This window comes from Lipophrys pholis, assembly GCF_963383615.2.
Source record: "Lipophrys pholis genome assembly, chromosome: 15".
NCBI lineage: Eukaryota > Metazoa > Chordata > Actinopteri > Blenniiformes > Blenniidae > Lipophrys > Lipophrys pholis.
In genome coordinates, this window is record NC_137642.1 from 24851987 (window position 1) to 24872768 (window position 20782).

The following is a 20782-nucleotide window of genomic DNA, read 5'->3' on the forward strand; positions in this document are numbered from 1 at the left end:
TCAGTTTTAACTGAAATGTGACTTTCACCTCGACTGCTTGCGGATTTCTTTCTTTCTTTCCAAAACAGACAAAGACAAAGATGGCGACCTGCTGTTTTAAATGTATTGGCCGGGTCTGTTTCCTGACGTTACGGGAGATCACTGTACAGGCTGGGCTCGCCGTCCTGTTTGCGTCCAGCGGTGTGGAGAGCATGACGGCTTCCACAAGAAAGCAAAACACACACGTAGCGTGGAGTTTTATCTGCAGGTTAATCCTCCATGTATTGTAAGCAGGTGCAAACAGGGCAAACGGAGAGGAATATTACCACCAAGCTGTTTACAACACTGTTTATCCTTTCAGCAAGTTAAATCTGGCCTGGATGCAGGCGAGGATGCATCCCGCTAACTAGATAACAGCAGATCAAAAATGGGGGATCATGACTGTCGTGAAGCACCCCTCCTCCTCCCCCCGCTGCCTTTCCCGTGACCTTTCGACTTGTAAACAAGAAGCGGTAATCTGGGGTTAACCAACGCAGGCTGCAGCTCATTCTGTACGTGTGTGTGTGTGTGTGTGTGTGTGTGTGTGTGTGTGTGTGTGTGTGTGTGTGTGTGTGTGTGTGTGTGTGTACACGCCCACAGGTGTGTGTCAGTGTGTATGTGTGTGTGAGACGAGATGATGTGTGCTCGGTGCAAAGCATCGCCACGCCTGAACAGTCACGGCACAACTGCCATCAACTGCAGGGATGAGAAATATAATGAAAAATATAATGAAATGTCAAAGCAGGGGGTTCTCCTGGGTGCCTTCCACTGTCGCCACATGTTAAGGGGGCCCGGCCCGTTCGCGCCGAGACAGGTGACGACAACATCTAATGCAGAACGGGAGGGGAGGGGGGGGGGGGGGGGCTTTCGCTGCGGTCATCTCCGCAGCAGCATCAGTGAGGTCGGGATTGGAAGCTTAGCGAGCGCCAGCAGGGAATGAATGTTCACCGCATCCTCTGTCTTATGACTGATGTCGCTGTGAAAGTTTCAATCAAAGCCAGGGTGCAAGGATAAAAAAAATAAAAAAATAAAAAAATGAAAATCCTGAACAATCCATTTAGAGGCCGAGCAGGTACCTGCAGGTGAATGCCGTCTGAATCTTAATACCTGACTTATAAAGCAGGAATTAGTCCACATCAGCACGGGCTGATGCAGAGGTTGTTTAAGGTGCAGGATTGACAATAAGATGTGTTGTAGTTTAATGAATCTCCAACCTGTAACACTGAAGACCGTGTTAGCATATGTGATGCTCAGCTGCAAATTTAAGAGTAGAAAGCAGACAAAATTCAGACAATATCGAATTACTAAAACACAACTTAAAAGTCATTGGAAAGTAAATTCAGATATTGATGTAAGTAAGTGTTTATTCAACACAGCAAGTCAGACCTAAGTTTTATTACACCACCAGCTGAACCCATGTCCCCCGAACTCAGGCTTAAAACTTGGGCTGATGCACCAAAACTTGAAAAAGTGGGATGTGTTTTCACAAGTATTTACACTCATTATGATTCCTGATACTTGGAGACATTTTTACACTCGAGTGATTCTTACTTCATTTACGTTTGTGACTTTTTATTGTCAGTCTTAATATTGTTCAGATGTGATGCAAATCTGTTGGAAAGTCTAAAATGGACTAAAATGATATTGTATTTCATCACTTATAGTTAAGAAATCTCTCAAATTCTCACTGGATATGTTAAAAATCTCATCCTGGTAACAAAGTTCTAGTGTCTAGAATGTGTTTTTATCTGAAAAGTGACATGTTCAGGAATAGTTATTACGTTTCATTGCTTTATTCTTAGAGATACAGTGACGATATATGGTTTGCTGCCCCAAAAAGACTTGAGTTGAGTGTTAAGTGTTTTTTTTTACCTGTTTGACGGAGACGTCTGTGTGGTTGACCGGTGGCGAGACGGTCACGGGGGCCGGCTCAGACTCCGAGTGACGCAGACCAGCTCTCTTCTTCTTGATCAGGTCGGCATCTCTGTTGTAGGAGAAGCCCAGCTTCTGGTGCGGCGGGGAAGAGGGGGAGGAGGAGGAGGCTCCCTTCCTGGTGGGGGAAGCCGGCTCGGCCGCTCCTTCCCTTCGATCCTCCGCCGCCTCGTTTTTACGCTGCCGGTCCTTGTCCATCTCTCGCTCCACTCTCTGCGGTAACTCGCTGAGGTCCAGCGTTTTGGCTTTGAGGACGCTCCCCCGTTCCTCAGCGGCCGGTGGCGGCGGCACATGGGCGGAGTTTGTGGCCGCGGTACTTAGCGCTGTGCGTGGAGACGGGACAGGAGGCGATGACTGGAGGGGCCTCGCCGCAGTCGAGCTGGCGGTGAGCTCGCCGCACTCCCCCGCCTCCCCCTCGGGGGCTCCGGCCCCGTTAGCCTCGGCGGTCTCTCCGCCAGTGGACGCAGCGGGCTGAGAGTTGGCCTGGCGGTGCTGCACGTCGTTCAGCTCGGCGTAGAACTTGTCCTGGCCGATAGAAGCGTTGGTGTCCGTTTCAAAGTCGCCCACTTTGTAGGTGCTCCGGCTGCTGTTTGCCTCGATCTGCACCACGTTGAGCTCCTCGCCAGAGAAGTGCGCCCGGATCTGGTACAGGTAGGTCATCACCGTCAGCTTGTCAGGGATGGCCAGCAGCACCATGTCGGAGGGCTCCAGGAGGCGAGAGATGCCGAGGCTCGCGAAGCCATCGTAAGCCTGCAACGACCAGACCAAGAGTTCACTGTTAATTACAGAGTCACACGCCACAGAGCCGTTCGGTCGCTCAGCCAATCAATCAGAATCATGTAGTTCGTTATTAAAGTCTATAAAGTGAGGATCGCAGTTTAAAATGTTTGCAGTCAGATTGATAGAGGGGGCAATGATGGCGTAGAGGCTGGAGGAGCGGACTTGAGATCGGGAGTTCAAATCCCACAGCAGACGGGGAATCTCCGCAGCTCCTTGAGCAAGACACACAAATGTATCTGCCAACTGATAAATGTGAAAACTTGATTCAATGATATATGATTTACAAAAACAAAGCAAGTAAAAAAAAAAAAAAGTAAATCAAAGACGAAAGTTTCCTTAAAAAGTAAACTCAATGTGATTATGGAAAGAAATAAAAGTGGACTAAATAAACCTTCAAGAGCTTAACTAAATAAGCCAAAGTATTAATATGACAAAGAAAATCTAAGGTAACATTTATCTGAAGGTACAGCTCATGACTGAACTATTCCAGGATAAATATATCTTTCTCCAGTAAACAAGACTTTAGAGGAATAGTAACAGTTGAGACTGTTCGGGCAGTCAGCAGGGCAGAGTCACAGCCGCTCTGTCGCTGTAGCTTTGGTTAACGTTGCATAAATCAGAGCCAGAGAAATACATTACGACCCTACACAGTGTAGAACGCCAACCTCCTATGCCATCAAAGAGTTTGATTCAGAAAGAGAAGTGAGAGGGAAGAAAGGTGGCAACAGTTGAAAAGGCTGATTACTTTTTTAGATGGAAGTTGTTTTTGGTGAATTTATGTCCTGAGAGTGCACACACTCCTCTGTGTGTGTGTGTGGGACACCTTTGGCATGACTGCTGACAGGTCATGTCGGGGATGGTTGTCCCCGATAAGAGACGCAGATACCCCAAGACAGAACGCCTAATCCCAAAGTGTGTGTGTGTGCGTACGCTTATCGCTCTCCTACATCAACATGCCCACGCTCTCCGTCACGCGTGTAATTGGTCTGATTAGAGTCTGATGAGAAAATACAGGTGTGATTATCAAGCGACACACGAAAACCAATCCCCCATCACAAGATAGACTAGAGAGAGAGCGAGAGAGAGAGAGAGAGAGAGAGAGAGAGAGAGAGAGAGAGAGAGATGAAAACCATTATCGCAGCCAATGACAGGTAAATAAATAGATTAACACACACACACACACACACACACACACACACACACACACACACACACACACACACACACACACACACACACACACACACACACACACACACACACACACACACACACACACACACACACACACACACACCACCTCCTCCTCCATCTCCCAGGTATCACAGCTTGTATCTGGCCTGCTTGATAGTGTTGATCTAATTCCAACCTGTTGCTGCAGCCGTTTGTTTCACTGCCTCTGCAGATCTCTGCAGTCTATCAATCCCTCTCTCTTTCTCACCCTCCTCCATGTTCCTTCCTCACCTTCTTCTCTACACACACGGATTGTTCTGAAGAGCCCGATTCACTTATTTCTCTCGTTTCAATCCCTCCACCGAGGGGGTCTGTTGAGCCTTCCTGATTTTTCTTAACAAATTTACAGGGCAGTCATTGATCATTGAGATACCTTCAAGGCCTTTACTGCACTAAAACATGAGACCAGTTGGAAAAACAGAATGCAAAGAAATACACCCATTTTTATTTCTATCGTGTCACGCTTCAAAATGGTTAAAAAAGAAAAGTACAAATTTTACTAAATGTCCAACGTTCTAAATTGTAGTTATAATAATTAATTAATAATTATCATCTATACAACTTTATAAGCTGTGTTATGCTCATTTTAAAGGTTGAATGTTTCCGACACATAGTATTTTGTGGAAAGCGGTAAAAACCTCTATTTGATCATATAGGGTGCAGACATCTGTTTTGAAGAGATATTAATGTTAAATTGAACAATTTTGCACCATTATAAACAGTTTCAGATCAGGTTAAGAATAATAACTCAATGTAATTGTTATTTTAAAGCTCTGTGAACTCTGTAGCTTATTAAAACTCCAATCAAAGGACACACATGAGCAGTCCATGAACGATGTTTTCATAATGTATATTATGGAGTTTGTGATGTGCCGAAGTCCCAGGTGTTGCACAGGAGTCATCACTTAAAATTTCCGAACTGTCCCATCTGCTACCTGGTTTATTTTTAACACTACTTTAAGGATCTATTTAATAGAGGCTCTCCTGGGATTATTGTGGAGGAAAACCATCATCACTTCAATTAGTGAAGGAGTCACATCAGCAGCAGAAGTCACTCACTCACACACACATCGACGCAGAGCCGCTGAAATCAAACGGTGGTTAAGTTTTGAGTTTGGACTGTTTAGGCTTCTTCTTTCTCTGCGTCTCTGGTGATGGCTCCGGTTTGTTTGGTGCACACTTAAAATTACTTTACAAATGGAATAAAACTGCATCCAAGAAAGGCTGTGGATCTCTGATTCAATTAAAAAAGTGGCAATAACTGGGGGACCTACTTAAAAGCTGCTTTGACATTATTCAGGTTTTGTGTAGTGAATCTAAAATATTATAGAAGTATCAGTTTCAATGACATTCTTGGAAAAATTAAGTTTTTGAGGATAATAACGACGAAGCAGGAACCTTTAAACGAAAAGCAGAAATCCAGATATGCTGTAACTACTACTTGTCTTTGATATAAAAAAAAAAACTTCGACGCTCCCCACATGAATTTCTGCTGAATCAAACCTGACAGGATCTTGTTGTGTGGAGATTGCATGTTATCACTGTATTTGTTGAGGAGTTCTCTGTGCACGATAGCTTCTTTACAATTTAAAGTTTTGCTTATTAAATTAGATAAATACGTCTCTCTCAGGTTGTTTTTTCTGCTTCCACCTTCCACCTGTTTGCTGGGACTGGCTCCAGCTCCTTTAGTCTGGATCAAGTGGCTCTAGAAGGTGGATACAATCAGTACTTCTACTTATAACTTCTACTTTACTTCTTTAATAAAGACGGAGGTCATAATAAAAGTAGCTTCACCTTAACTTTTTAAGCTACGTAGAAAACCTTGACCCGAGGACCTGAGGGGTGTGAAGGACTTGTAATTTAAACTCAAACCTGGTGAATAACTTGGACCAAAACCATTTAAATCTACAAATTCATCCCAGTCAGATATACAGGAGTGAATGAGTTGCGGTGCAGATAAATTGTCTTCTTTTTCCGACTGCATTTGTTTGTAGAGAGACGTTTAATATATAGTCGACGATGTTTCTCAATTTACAATCAATTAACCCGTCTTTTGTCCTGAGGAGTCTTTTTTTTCACTCTCACCTGTTTTGGGCCTTTCTGTTGATGGTTGAAGTCAACAATGGGAGGATCGCCTTTACTCTCACAGGGAAACACAATGTGCGTGAGTGTGTGTGTGTGTGTGTGAGTGTGTGCGTGAGTGTGTGTGTGTGTGTGTGTATGTGTGTTTACAAAGACAAAGCAGGAAGAAAGAAAGGACAAGAAAAGAGGGAGAACAGAGAGGAGTTTTGCCTGTTTGAGACTCCCCCCTCCTGGACAGAGAGGGAGTGTGAGAGGAAGAATAAAGGCCAGAGAGAAAAGAAAGAAAACGAATATGAGGAATAAGAGGGCCTGATTGGGTTTCTAACGCGTATTCAGCGGAGCAAAGTGTGCTTGCATTGTTCCCCTCTCGCCCAGGGTACGCTGTGAAAGGCAGCCACGACTCTGCTGCTCAATGGAGACCGAATGAAAGAAAGAGCAAGAGAGAGAGAGAGAGAGAAAGTGAGAGGAGGTGGATGAAGAGGAGGAGGAGGAGGAGGAGGGGAGGGAGGGAAGCTCTCGAGCTGGGTCTTGTTTCAGGGTCGGTGTGAGTCCTGACATGCGCTACAGTCTTTCTGACCTCGATGTCACGCTTTATTCTTCCTATACCTTCTTTTACAATCGACACGATGAGGACAGCCGCCGAGTTCTACAGCTTCAGTCTGAGCTGCTGCACGAGTGCATGAAGGAGCAGTTGTGTACATTGTAGTTTATTTCACATGAAAGCACCGTCCATCTTGATTCTTCTCTCACTTCATCCATCCGAGGATTAAAGACCCAAATTTCCTTTACACTTTTGTTGCTGTTAATCTTGACATCCATTCGAGTGCAGTGCACATTGATGTTTTCACGCGGGACAAAGTTTCTAATCCAAATATTGATGACAAATATTCGCATCCTTGGTAGTATTTAAAATTTAATTAATAAATCGCTGCCCCATGTTTTCAACTTTGCCAGAGGAGACGTTTCTGAAGTTTTCACACAGATCATCTGAAGCTTCTCGGTCCTGATGTTTAGGTGAGTTGGACGTCGAGCAAAATGACTTTATTTGACTTCGGTACAATGTTTTGGCAAATCAGAGAATCAGAGATGACGTCCAAAGTGATGTTAGAGGGGCTCTAGTATATTTCTACGACATGGCTGTGCACATCACAAGTCCAATCAAAAAAATTGTGATTTAATATACCCCCAAAAACATCTGAAAACTTGGATTTAAGTACATTTTTCTAATAATTTATGTGAAACACTTAAACTTACATGTTTTAGATTGATCACACACAAACTGAAATATTTCAAGTTTGTTTTCTTTAAGTATTGATCATTTTAGCTTAATTAACTTAAAAAATTAAATGTCTCATGGCACAGTGTTTTCCCATAAAATACACGAAACCTTTTGGTTTACATGTTGCAAGCATAGTAAAATAATGACAAAACAAACTTTACAGATTTCAAAATTTTTCAAGAAGCACTTGTAACTAATAAACTTTCAGTCTTTAACTGTACACAAACTTACTATAGTATAAATAGTATGATTTATTGAGGATGTTCTAGATGGGGGGTGTCAAACGTAAGGCCCACGAGCCAAAACCGTTTATTTTGTTATGTGAAAACATCGACATGTTCATCACATATACTCTGTGCCACAACAAAGAAAAACTTTAAAGTTTAAATGCAAGAGTTATTATGGCACTATTTTACCAGTCTGGTCCACTCAAAATGAAATTGGTGGGGGCCCCTGAACCAAAATGTGTTTTGACACCGGTGACCCATACATTAGAAATAAGAACAAAATACAAATAACACAGATTTTGTTTCCATCATCTCAAATATCTCCCTCAAATCATTTAAAACTAAAATATCAAAACACTTCAACTTTGGTTAACTTGAAAACAAAACAAAAAAAAACAATCATGTAATTTTGGAAACCATCTAGTTTTCTGACTTTCCCGTCATCCAGCTGATAAAAGCTCCAGGTCTGGACTAAATGTCACCGCTGCCGTGCCCCTGTCCTACCCCCCCCCCCCCCCCCCCCCCCACCCCCACACACACGCGTGCACACACATATACTTCCCCCGCTCTCAGTGACTGACAGCTATCTATCGCTGTCAATCATCAGCACCTCCTCCCCTCAGCCCAGCACCTCCTCCCCTCAGCCCAGCCCCTCCCGGTTGTGCTCGGGGCGATTTCGCCTGGTGCTTGGTGCTACGCTATCAGATGGCATGACAAATTACTTCTCCTTGGCCTCATTACACACACACACACACACACACACACACACACACACACACACACACACACACACACACACACACACACACACACACACACACACACACACACACACACACACCGGCACACTGACAACAGGCCAGACAGAGAAGCGTTCCAAACATATCAGGCCTATAAACTCCTAAAACACACACGAGACGTGTCCATACATGTGGAATCATCTTGAACTGTGCACACATCCACAGAACCTTTGAGAGCAGATCATTTCAAAGGCTGTAAATGTTCTGAATATTCACTTTTCCCCCTCTTGTTCACCCCCCTCATTATTGATTGTCCTTATCTGTCATAATTCAGCACAGTCTGAGCTCATTGCAATCACTCCTGGCAGATAGACTGTGAGCGGAGGAGGGTGCGTGTCTATCAACTGGCCGTGAAAAGCACAGATAGTTGTCGTTTCTACACATTTCCATTTCTGCGATCCATTCAATAAATTGTATACAGCCTAACAAGTCCTTGTGAAGCAGGTCGAGCAAGACGAGGGGTCTACACAAGCGTCTACACACCGATTCCCATTCATTTCAATTCCAACAAGGTCAAAATAGCGACCTGAAATCTAAGAAAACTGAATAAACACCCTAGACACTGTTTGATTTCCATTGAAAAGATTTTGACCACGTTAACAAAAGCGTTTCAAGTGGTAAATGCATCTTTTTTTTGGCATTTTCATTTCAGAAACGTTTTGAAAATGATGTCCGTTTACACAGAAATGGAAGAAACACTGAAAACGATGCAGTTTTCATGTTGGGCCACAAGATTATAGATTATATGTAGAGCTTTGGTGGCTGCTCAAACAGTGAAAATACATCATATAGGTGAAATCCATTAAGCATTTAGATTTTATTTTAATTTATCTAAATACTCTGCAACATAAATATTTGTTTTTTTTCCCCAAGTTTTTCATGGTACAATAGAAAAAATAAACAAAGTCTTTTTAAATCAGTGGCTTTTAAAGAGGTCGACTCTTCAGAGATCTTTCTCTGTGGGGACTTGTGGATAACTCTGGTCCTGCACAATGCAACATGTTCAGCTGTAGATATTTGTACGAGTTCTCTTGCTCGGCCTATCTCCCAGAGTGGTTATAAACTGTATCTGGAGTATGTAGCCGTGTTCTGGAGAGTCACATGAGGGCTGGCAGGTGATATGTACCTGTGCAGTCCGGGTGAATGTGCATCAGCAGCCGGCCTCCGCAGAGAAGCTGCTGCTATTCACCGGCTATCACCTTCTACAGCATATTCCCATATTACTTATATCTACCCAATTTCTTCAGGGCTACTTGAGCACCTGGAGGGGGGTGAGGGGCAGTTAGCAGATATGGGATTGGGTCTCTACCTTTCCCTCCACTGTGGTTATTGTCAACAGGGGTAGCATTCATGCCTAACAGGGCCACCAGGGGTTATCGCAGAGCCAGAGTGTGTATAAGGAGAGGAAATCAAGCTGCAGGAACCTGACGCATATCGTTGTGTGTAGCCCCCGGGGCCTCTGCGGGGCCGTCGCAGCGCCGCGTGCAGACAGGTGTGCGACTGTGTGAAGTAAAGTGAAAAACAGGAGCAAACGTGCACACAGAGGAGCCGGACAGACGGAGGGAAAACTGGTGGTCTGTGCCAATGACACAGGACAAGGGAAGTAAACGGTCCCTCTAATGTAATGTATTATTTCCTCAAGCTTTTTCATGGATTAAAAACATTTTTTATGGCTTTAAAATGTGGATTTAGTTTGATTTGATGGATGTCAAGTTCTTAAAGAATGTGCAATGAGTGAGTGTTTCTGCCCCCTTTACAAAGTAAATCTCCCCTTTTAATATCTAGCAGTTCTTCCAATATTACTGCGTGTTCTTGATGGTACTGAGAAGTTCATGTGAAAACCAATGTGTGGATTGTTTGTGGTTGGGGGTTTGTATTAAGGAAGTCCTGGGGGTCATGAAAGTCGTAATTCATCATTTATCTGCTTTGTGGTAGTTTGTGGACTTTCTGCATATTTTAAATAATCTAGGAGAAATAGGAATGTGTAATCCTGAAGTAGAAGGGTTTATAAAGCCTTATATGCCTTATTTTGTACCAATCAACTGTCTACAAAGAAAATTTACTATCAGAAAAGACAAAAGGGAGACATTTTAAAAGCTGGAATTAGGCAGGATAGTTCAGTCTAACTTACTGTAACTAACTTAAACTTCCACAAATTGATTGTAAATTCTGAATTATTTTGTACAAAATCACAAAAAAGTCACAAAACAAACCTTTAGTGTTATCTTTCATTCAAAACTTGCTATGTCAACCTGAAAGATTATCCTATTTCTATTTATTAAAATCGAGGTAGTGCATGTTCATTAAATGATCTCACAGGTGTGTGTTTAGACTGTGGGAGTAAAACCATGCATGCGCAGGGAGAACATGCGAAGCTTAAGTGTATCCACATCAGTTTTTTAGTGGCTTGATGATCCGTCCACAAAATGTTTGACATTATAACACTGACATTATAGTCCCACCTCTCCTTGAACCTGCGGTAACCATGCCAACCAACTTCACAACGGCGGTGGATTACAGGGTTTGGTTCACATCACAGAAGCCTTTTCTGATTTTTACAACAAATTTTCACATTCTCGTGTAATCTGCTGGTTTGATAATCCAGTTCTACTGCATCATCAGTTCACAGAATTGTTGATGTGCATGCTTCATGTCTTTTTCTCTTCTCCCTGTGATGGACCACCCAGTGTTAGAGCTCCCATGAGTCCCAGCTCCCAGGGACCATTCTTCACACCAGGTGTGTCAAACTCTTTTTAATTCAAGGGTCACAATTCCATCTTGAGTTTGAGTACAGAACTGGTAAAATAATGATATAATAACCTTTAAATATAAAACTTTAAAAGTTTTTCTTTGTTGCGGCCCAGAGTATATGTGATGAAATGTCTATAATCTCATGAATGCCAAACAATTACTGTGGAAAATAACAACAATCTCAGCATAGAGCCAATTTAAATTAAACCTCCTGGTGCAGAATACAGTGAAATATCCAAAAACCTCTCCTATCGCTGTTGCATCATGCTTTTTTCTACAAACTCAAGAGCGACGTAGCTTTCAATCATGGCAGCACCATCTCAGCTCGGGTCTCAATGATGTGTTGCGTTCGCTACTCTTAAGAAATCAATGTTTTCTTTGAAATGTTTTGCATTTGCTTGGTGGTTTGGTGGAACAAATTGGAGCCTTATGTAGTCACAAAATGGGTATAGAAGATAGACGACAAGGAGAGGTTTTACCGAAACCTACACTCTAGTAAACACAGTCATATTCTCTCCATACTAGTCTTTAATCTACAATCTAATCCGCCCATGAACAGTGTTTTCTCATTATTCACACACCAGTACCAGTTTATCGAGTCTCACCTCCACCAGGGGACCGAGTCATGTTTCTTCGTACATTCTAGCAGCTGCGTTTAATGTGTGTGTGCCTGTGTGTGTGTGCGTGTGTGTGTGTGTGTGTGTGTGTGTGTGTGTGTGTTTCCACTCTCTACCCCCACCTCTCCTCAGACCATGTAAACACACACATACACAGTACATCGAGGGATTTAATGGCAGATCTGTAAATAAGGCCAAATGGAGATGTGGAGGGGAGGGAGCAAAGTGGTGTGAAAGGCCCAGCGGTGGCTGCCTCTTACCTTTTTGTTGTTTTCTTTAATATCCTGAGGATTGAGCGACTTGTAGTCTCTGAAAGGACAGCGGAGAGATAGAGACAGAGAGAGAGAGAGAGAGTGGCAGAGAGAGAGGTGCGTTTAAATATGCGTCACGTGTAATGGTATTAGAACTGTAACATGCAATTTCATAGCAGTGTAATCAACAGAACTAATAGAGTGGAAAATATGTAAAAATAACACAACGGAGTGCAAAAAGACACACGGGCATAAACACACGTGTGTGAGTGTACAAATTGGAGGGCTGTGATAAATTATCTTCATGTGTGCGCCCTTGATGGGCCTGCAGGTTTTCCATATGCTGGTATTAAACGCGTTATACACATTTACTACCAAATATTTAAAAAAAAAAAAAAAAACCTGCATACTCATACAGAGAATAACTGAAATAGTGTTGATCAAATGATTTATGGTAACAGTTAATGAATCAGTCATCAGTTGGGGTGATGGGCACTGCATGTGTGAAAATGTGAGAGAACTCAAGTAAATGAGGAAATTCTACCTAGAAGGTTTGTGTCAAATCTTATTTTGTGAATTTGTGTCTGACTCATAGTGTCTCACGCCTGTTACCCACTTAAATGTGCCACACAGGTTCACATTTTAACCGTTACACACTAGAATTAAGGCCTGGCTTTAATACTTTAGATGTAATGTCATTTCCTTACAATAGAGAGCGTGTTATGTGTGTCTGAAGTGGACAGAAGGAAACAGTGGTACATCAGGGAGAAATACAGTGGCAACTTGTATGTATCTACATGTAGGTATGCTGATGTAAGTGTTGGCAACCTTTATGACCAAAAGAGCCTTTTTTTTCTCATAAAATTGATCTGAAGCTACAAAACACATTTAATCTTTAAATTGAAGATAATTCTTGACATTTTCAAGGGAATTGCTTTTTGTTATTTATTAAATTTTTGTTCTTTTAGCAATTTTAACCTTTTTTTTAAGCCAATAGATGAATGTTTCAGAAAACAATGAAGTAAAATAACTTGTTTATTTACATATAACTATCTAAAAGTTTCAAGGAGCCCCTGGTTGCAGACCTCGGTTATATGTAGGGCTTACGTGGCCCTCAGACAGTTAAAATAAATATCTTGGAAACAATACATCACATATTTATTATATAAATGAACATTATATATGTATGTATTGTACATGTCTGTATGTATAGTAGGTATATATAGCATGCATGTATGTCTGCATATACATACATATCTACAACGAAGCATGTAGATGATGTATAATTGTATAATATTAATAATAACAATAACAATAATAATAATAATAATAATAATAATAATAATAATAATAATAATAATAATAATACATTTTATTTATAATTCACTGTACATTTAAACAATCTCAAAGTGCTACAAGAACCAGATAAATGTATTAGTGAAGTGCAGGACTTTCTGTATGTTCACCATAACTCAACAAATCCACAAGGGTGGAAACAAAATTTAGGTCCAATTTGTGTTTAGTGAGCGTGTGTTCATACATTACGTCCGGTCTGAAGTGGTGCAGCAGGGCGCAGAACGCCAGCCCGTTCCTCCAGGAGGTGGTGAAGTTGGTGATCTTCACCCCGCGGTAGTTCTTGGTCACCTCGCGGCACCAGACCAGAAGTGACTGGCTGGCATTGGGTTTCCCTCCCAGAACCGGGCTCGGTACGGGGCTGGGCTGAAGACGAAGAGGAGGAGGAGGAGAGATAAATGACACACATTAATACTTTTGAAAGGCACTTATATGAAATATATTATATATAAAATGCTGTGCTCATGAACTACACCATCTAAATGCCTTAATGGTGCAAAACTGATTGAAGAAGGTCATATTTTCCTGGCTGGCCATGTTGCCACCACCTCCTGTTCCACCACTGAGCTCTTTTTATTATTCAGTTAATGTTTTACTTAGCAACAGCCACCCATCCAATTAGCATGCCATACTGCCCCATAATGAGCTGGCACACACACACACACACACACACACACACACACACACACACACACACACACACACACACACACACACACACACACACACACACACACACACACACACACACACACACACACACACACACACACACACAATAATGAAGGGTCATTCACAAAGCAGCGTATGAGCGTGAATAATGTAAACATCTTATTAATTAGCTCCGCCTTTGAAGTCTTATCTGAGGTTGAAAGCTTTTCGCCATCAGGAGCCGTTCACTCGCCCAGACTCCAAATCCCACAAATCCTTGGTGGTGTGGTGACGCCGGTCTTCCTCGGACAGCCAGCAGAACCAATGCTATTCTGATTATTCAACTGGCCGTTCGCTAATCTGGTTACGGGGAGGACCGATCTGGGATTAATTCCCTCAGATCATTTGGGAGAGGAAACTGCAAAAATGTCCCCGACATTTGATGAAATTAATTAGGGGTCATCGATCAAAAAGACTTCCTTCAAAATCCAAGTGCCTATCACTAATGTGTGCAAGACAAAGGCATGAGCAGAGTGTGTTTGTTCGATCGAGCTTCATCTGACTTTTACAGGCTTAATATAATTACACAAAACAGCCACAACTCTCACCCTGATACCACGTAACGAGATTCCAGTTAATCTTTCATGTCTGCTCCGCTTTCATTTTGCACTTTCTTCGACAGAATTGTTTTAATTGACAGTCATAATATCCAAACCGGTTCCCGTTTGACACGAGAGCAACAAGTGAAAGATCAAAGTGAAACCTTTACTTAACCTTAAGCTGAGAAAAGTGAATGAAAGAGATGCTATTGACCACCAGAACTAGTTAACCCAGTTTCAAGGCACACAGAGGAGGCCTGGAGCTGTGCTGCCTGGGCAGCTAGAGGTGGCCAAACAACCCCCTCTGTTGGCAGACTCATGCTATTGCAAGACAGAAAAGTCAAGAGGAGGTTGGAGAGAAAATTTCTCCTTTTACAGCTAAAAAGTTGAGAAGATTTTTTTTTTGGTACATTATGACGCAAGACTGTGTAATATTTGAAAAGACATGCGGAGACAAATAAATGTGCAACTACAAGTCAGATTAATTCCAGGATTCTTCAGTCTTTTCTTTGTTTATGATTGATAAATTCATGGTTGAAGAAGAGATTTTACTGGGGCTCGAATGGAAGATTGAATTTTAATGATCAGATTTCACTTTAATTAACTTTTGTCATCCCTGCGATGGAAACATGAAAGTTTCTGTTCTTAGTGTGGTCAAGAACTTAATAAATCAAAATGCAATTACAATTGAAACCGACTCTTGATTCTTGAACCTGGATGTGACATTCCTTTGTGGTTTAAAGGCCTTTAACATGTTGAATTTTGTGTTTTTAAGAAACAAAAATACAAGCAGAACGTAGCCTATATTCTAGAACTTTCTCTTAAGGATGCTGCTCATACTGTTATTAATATCCTAAATATGTTGATAGTCAAGGTTAAATGCTGAATCCATGGTGGAATATAGTTTGAAAGTGGCAAAAGGAATGGTTTCATCTCAATTGTGTTACGAAATAAACAAGAACTCAAACTAATACCTCAATTCTTGAATAAAAAACAATTGTGTGGTTTAATAGCCTGTGAAATGTTGCATTTTTAGCAATTTAGATTACTAAAAAAGATTGTCGATAACTAAAATAACTAATTTCTTTAGATAAAACAGATGCGTACAGGTGGAACGCACCAGGTAGCATAAATGATGTAAAAATCAATGAGAAATGAATCTACTTGCCCTTTTGTAAAGCAAAGTAAGATTTGTAATGGGTCCATTAAAGAACAATATATCTTAATTATATTAAACACTAAACAACCAGAGGATAATTTAAGTATTTTCCAGTCTACACATGAAAGAAAAGTTGCGACGATGAACTTGGCTGGTTTAGTTTCTCACATCTTTTCCTTGGAGCCTCTTCAGATTGCCTAGATTGACTGTGGACCTTCATTATCCCTGATTTAATTGAATCATTACAGTGAAGACCAACGCTGCTGGACACGCCGACTCTCATCAGTGCACAAACACAGGAGTTCTTAAAATAGAAGCAATGGGCACATCCCCACACACCACCTTCTAGGAGGCATTTGTTTGAGACATGCAAAGCTAATTTTGAAACCTCAGAGCAGGCGAAGCCTCGGGCAGCCTTGTGATTTCTAAAGCCCCACGCCCGAGGGGGTCCAGGACAGCAGATTGTAAACTACTGATTTAAAACACACCTATATTTCTCAGTACGCCACCTTATTGTGTCACATGACTATAGAAGCTCAAAGAGATTGCTCACGAACCCCATCAAACCTTGTTGAACCTTGAAAAAGTTTAATTAAAAATCTTAACTGATATACTTCAACTTAAGTACCGTAACTCTATATTTACCAGTTACCATTAAAATCTATGAGACAGTTGTTGCTGCATCAGATTTACTCGAGTCCTCACAAAGATGATATTACCAAAAGATATAAAGAAGATTAATGTAAAACACAGTAAGGGTGATATTAAGGGGCCTGATACGGTGGTAAAGAGGTAGTGTAGTTTCAGCGAAGGATCATTTTATTAATTAAAACAGATAATTAGTATAGAATAGGGGTAGGGCCAGATAAGCAAGTTGCTTCTCCCGATTCCTTTTCGAACAGCTAAGGATACACTATTATGATTGATGAAAATTTAATTATTGATTATTAATGTTAATATTATTGTTGTTATGATTGTTGTGCTGATTATTAATAACATTAATATTGTATTTAATTACTGTTTTTCTTTCTTCTCTATGCTCATGTTATGATTGGTACTATCACATTGTATCATTGTCTTTTAATCAATAATTTAATACAGTTTTAATGTTCAAAATAGAGATACATACCATACCATACCATACCATACCATACCATACCATACCATACCATACCATACCATAACTAAGAAATGTGGCTTCTTGTTTTCAAAGCTATGAATGTGTCAGGAAAGTCAACAATCATGAAGACTTCAAAAGATTCAAACTATACTCCAAACTAAAGCCCTCCAAACTAAAGCCCACAACCATTCAAGTGAAAACGTTTACACGGCAGAAACGCTGAAAAAGATGTAGTTTACATTTGGGGCCACTAGTTGGTGCTGTTTTTTTTTGTAATGAAACCACACACACATGCACACAGAGGATAATATGCTATAAACATGAACAACATGAGAACACGGACATTCTGGTGGACAGATTATCGAGTTAGATTGTTATTACGGTGACTGTCAACATAAAACTACCAAGTCCCAGGAGAATATGGACTGGGAGTCATGACACTCTGGAGGAAACATTAATCTTATGGTCCCTCTACTGAGCATGTGCAGAAACACTTTGTTTTCAGAAAAGTTGCATTTTCCCCTGCTTCCAAAAAGATGCGTTTTCGGTGGTTCTGAGCACCGTTATCGTGTAAATGAAAACACAAAACGCTACCAAACCTTTATGTTTTCACTTGACAAAGTTGCTGTCTAAACGGGGCCTAATATCCAGGATTCTCCCACCTGCACATCACGCAGAAGCTGTGCAGTATCGTGTCTTGTGACGTCAATCTTTGCCGTTTTAACATGCCAAACCTCCAATGTTTGGGACGTCATCGATGAAGTGTTGTTACAGGACCAACGTTGTTCCCAGTTAGCTTGCAGCCTGAAAGCACCTGGACGTGTCCGGCTCAGCTTTTGTTTGCATTTTAACCTGTGACCGCGAGCCTGGAGCGCACCGAGATGCCACAAGGGCCAAAACACATGAAAGAGACCGGGGGCAATCTCTTATAGCAACTCCTAACCTTTGTAACCAGTGTGTGTGTGTGTGTGTGTGTGTGTGTGTGTGTGTGTGTGTGTGTGTGTGTGTGTGTGTGTGCGTGTGTGTGTGTGTCACGCAGGCCCCCACGGCAGTCTGAGTACAGGGAGACGGTAGCGGGAGCCTGAGGGGCAGACACTTGACATTTCCGGCTCATCTTTGAAAGAGGGCCTTAACCTTTCCCCACAGCTTCTTCAGACACGTTTTAGGAGGCCTCGACAATGCCTCTGTGCTCCTCCAACAAATGTGAGAAGAAAAAGATTAAGCAGAAAAAACAAAACAAAAAAAAAAAAAAAAACAGAAGACAAGGCAAAAAAGAAAAGAAAAAGTGGGGAAGTCAGTTGTGTCACAGTAGCAGTTTACTGTATGTGGATACAGAACGAAGTCACTGTGAAAGTAAAAAATAGAAGCTGCTTTTTGATTTGATTATTTATTCACTATAATGCAACAGAACGTCTGTTTTCCAACTCAGCTCATTTCTGTCGCGACAATTCAGGTGTGTCAGCGAAATGTGTGCGTATGTGTGTGTTTGTGGAGTTTCGGTGTGGAGTGGTCTTCCTCCAGGCCTTCCCCCTTCTGCTTCTTTTCAAGTGACGGTTGAAAGTAGCTGTCTAATTTGAGCGCTCTAATTACCTGGGATTAGAGACCAGGTGCTATTAAAGCAATTAGACACACAGCACACTCCAGTGCCGAAGACCCTGTGCCCTAGCCGGCGGAAAACACACACACACACACACACACACACACACACACACACACACACACACACACACACACACACACACACACACACACACACACACACACACACACACACACACACACACACACACTACCAGCTTACTTTTCAAGCCTTTTGAGGACATCACATTGCCTTACATTCATTTCTCACAGTTACTTTCAACTCATCCATAACTACGACCTACCTAACCTTCATTTAACCTTCAGACATGTCTTCACCGAGGAACAGGAGGATTTCCGTCAGAGGGAGACTGCACATTTCTCCCCACAAGTCCTCGAAGTAACGGTGTGCAAAAACACATTTAGGTCCACCACGACGATAATTTATGCACGCAAACAGTTTTCGTGCATTTCGAAGACATTACGTTGACTCGCATTCCTTTCTTGCAGATTTATTCTAAATTGAGTTACAACCATGACTTCCCTAACCTTTTTGTATTTTGTATTGTAAGAAAATTCCTCAAGAAGGCTTGATATTAGTCCCCACATAGAGGACAAGTCTCCGTAGTAGCAGTGTGCAAACAGATCTATGTCCTTTTAAAAGTAATTAAGATACATACATTGACTTACATTAAAGTCCTGCAGAATTTTATCTAACCTAAAGCTCAAAACCTTTCTTCACCAAGAAATGTAAGGATGTTCCTCATAGACACAGGATGAATCTTGACTAATCTCTAAATCAACAATCTACAAACAGGTTTAAGGCAATAGTAATAAACACAATCGACTTACATTCATTTCCTACAGAATCCAGTTCTCACTACAACAAACTAACTTTTGTCGAATTATAATAAATTTTGACCAAAAGAATTTAAGAATATTCCTCAAATGGACTTACTATTTCTCTCCACAAGGATGACAGGCCTCCATAGTAACAGTTTGCATACAGATTTAAGTCTGTATAAAATGTATTAACGTATGTGCATGCGCTGTTTTCGTGCCTTTAGTGGACATTGCATCAACTTAAATTCAATTCCTGTGGATTTGACCTTAACTATAACTGTCCTAACCTTTGTCTAACTTTAAAAGATGTCTTTCACTTGGAATGTAAGGATTTCCTTCAGGACTTGTAGTAACACTGAGCAATCAGATTCAGGCGCACAAACGCTAAAAAACACCCAGTTCGACTTGCATTACTTTCCTGCAGACTGACAATATTCCCAGACTATAAGTCGAACAGTATTTAGTTGTTTGACTGCTCTTATAATTAAGAAGTTACTTTTTTACCAACAGTGTGTAAATAGTTTTAGGTGGCTATAATAGTAAAAAGCCATGGATGCCCACACATTAACCTCATACACAGGTGTGAGCTAACAAAATACTAACTTCAATTACAAGGCTTAAGAAGCAGATACGATGCAAGCACCATTTTTTTTTCCTTTAAGTCTTTTTATAGCAGCGACTCTCTGTTTGTCCAACGACCCCCACGACCCAAAACACACGTAATTCCCCCGAATCGGCATTGCAGACCGTGTTACATTACTCTTCCTCCAGATAAAGGTTTAGAAATGCATGTTGCCACTCAAGCCTTCGTATCCATCAAATATTGAACAAACAGCGTCTCATCTTTTACAGTCCTGGCTGCATTTCCTTAAGACACAAACACGGCGAGGGAGGAGTGAAATTTTCATGAGCGGCAGAAATGCAGCCTGACTTATCAAACAGTTGGCTGTCTCGCCTAAAGGAAGGTGTGCACGTCCGTGTGTTTGTCTTTTATCAGTCTGTGTGAATGTCACAGGGTGTGTGTGTGTGTGTGTGTGTGTGTGTGTGTGTGTGTGTGTGTGTGTGTGTGTGTGTGTGTGTGTGTGTGTGTGTGTGTAACACTGACACAGCCGTGTAGCTAGCTCAGCTCGGGGGTAGGATTAGCGGCGAACATTGCCTCGGCCCACAAACATTCCATATTAAAAAATGAAAAGGCAACCTTCATTACTATCAGTGGCACATAACCTCCCCTCTTCCTCCTCCTCTGCTACTATTATACACAGCCATAACAGCCTGGGCAGAAAAATACAAGCCACTGACAAGAGATTCCATTATTCCTGATGCCTCAGTGTCAACAACATACATCTGACGGGGCAAAGAAAGAAAAAAAAAATGGAAGAAGGGAAACGGATGTTAGAGAGAAAGAAGGGGGGGGGTTTAAGCTGACTACAATGCCTGAATGACAAGATAGGAGGGAACCTGGGAATGGAAGCATCCAACTCGCTCCTGCTGAAGCTGGTGTCACGAGGA

At 41.6% G+C, this 20782-nt stretch overlaps 1 protein-coding gene across 1 annotated transcript in view; it reads right to left on the bottom strand.

The window, feature by feature from the left end:
• The window catches only part of ehbp1 (EH domain binding protein 1), a 187637-nt gene that overhangs the window by 85199 nt on the left and 81656 nt on the right, over window positions 1-20782 (bottom strand). The window contains 3 exon segments of the mRNA XM_080481503.1: window positions 1891-2700; window positions 11980-12028; window positions 13511-13689. Of these exon segments, the coding sequence (XP_080337629.1) occupies window positions 1891-2700; window positions 11980-12028; window positions 13511-13689 (1038 nt within the window).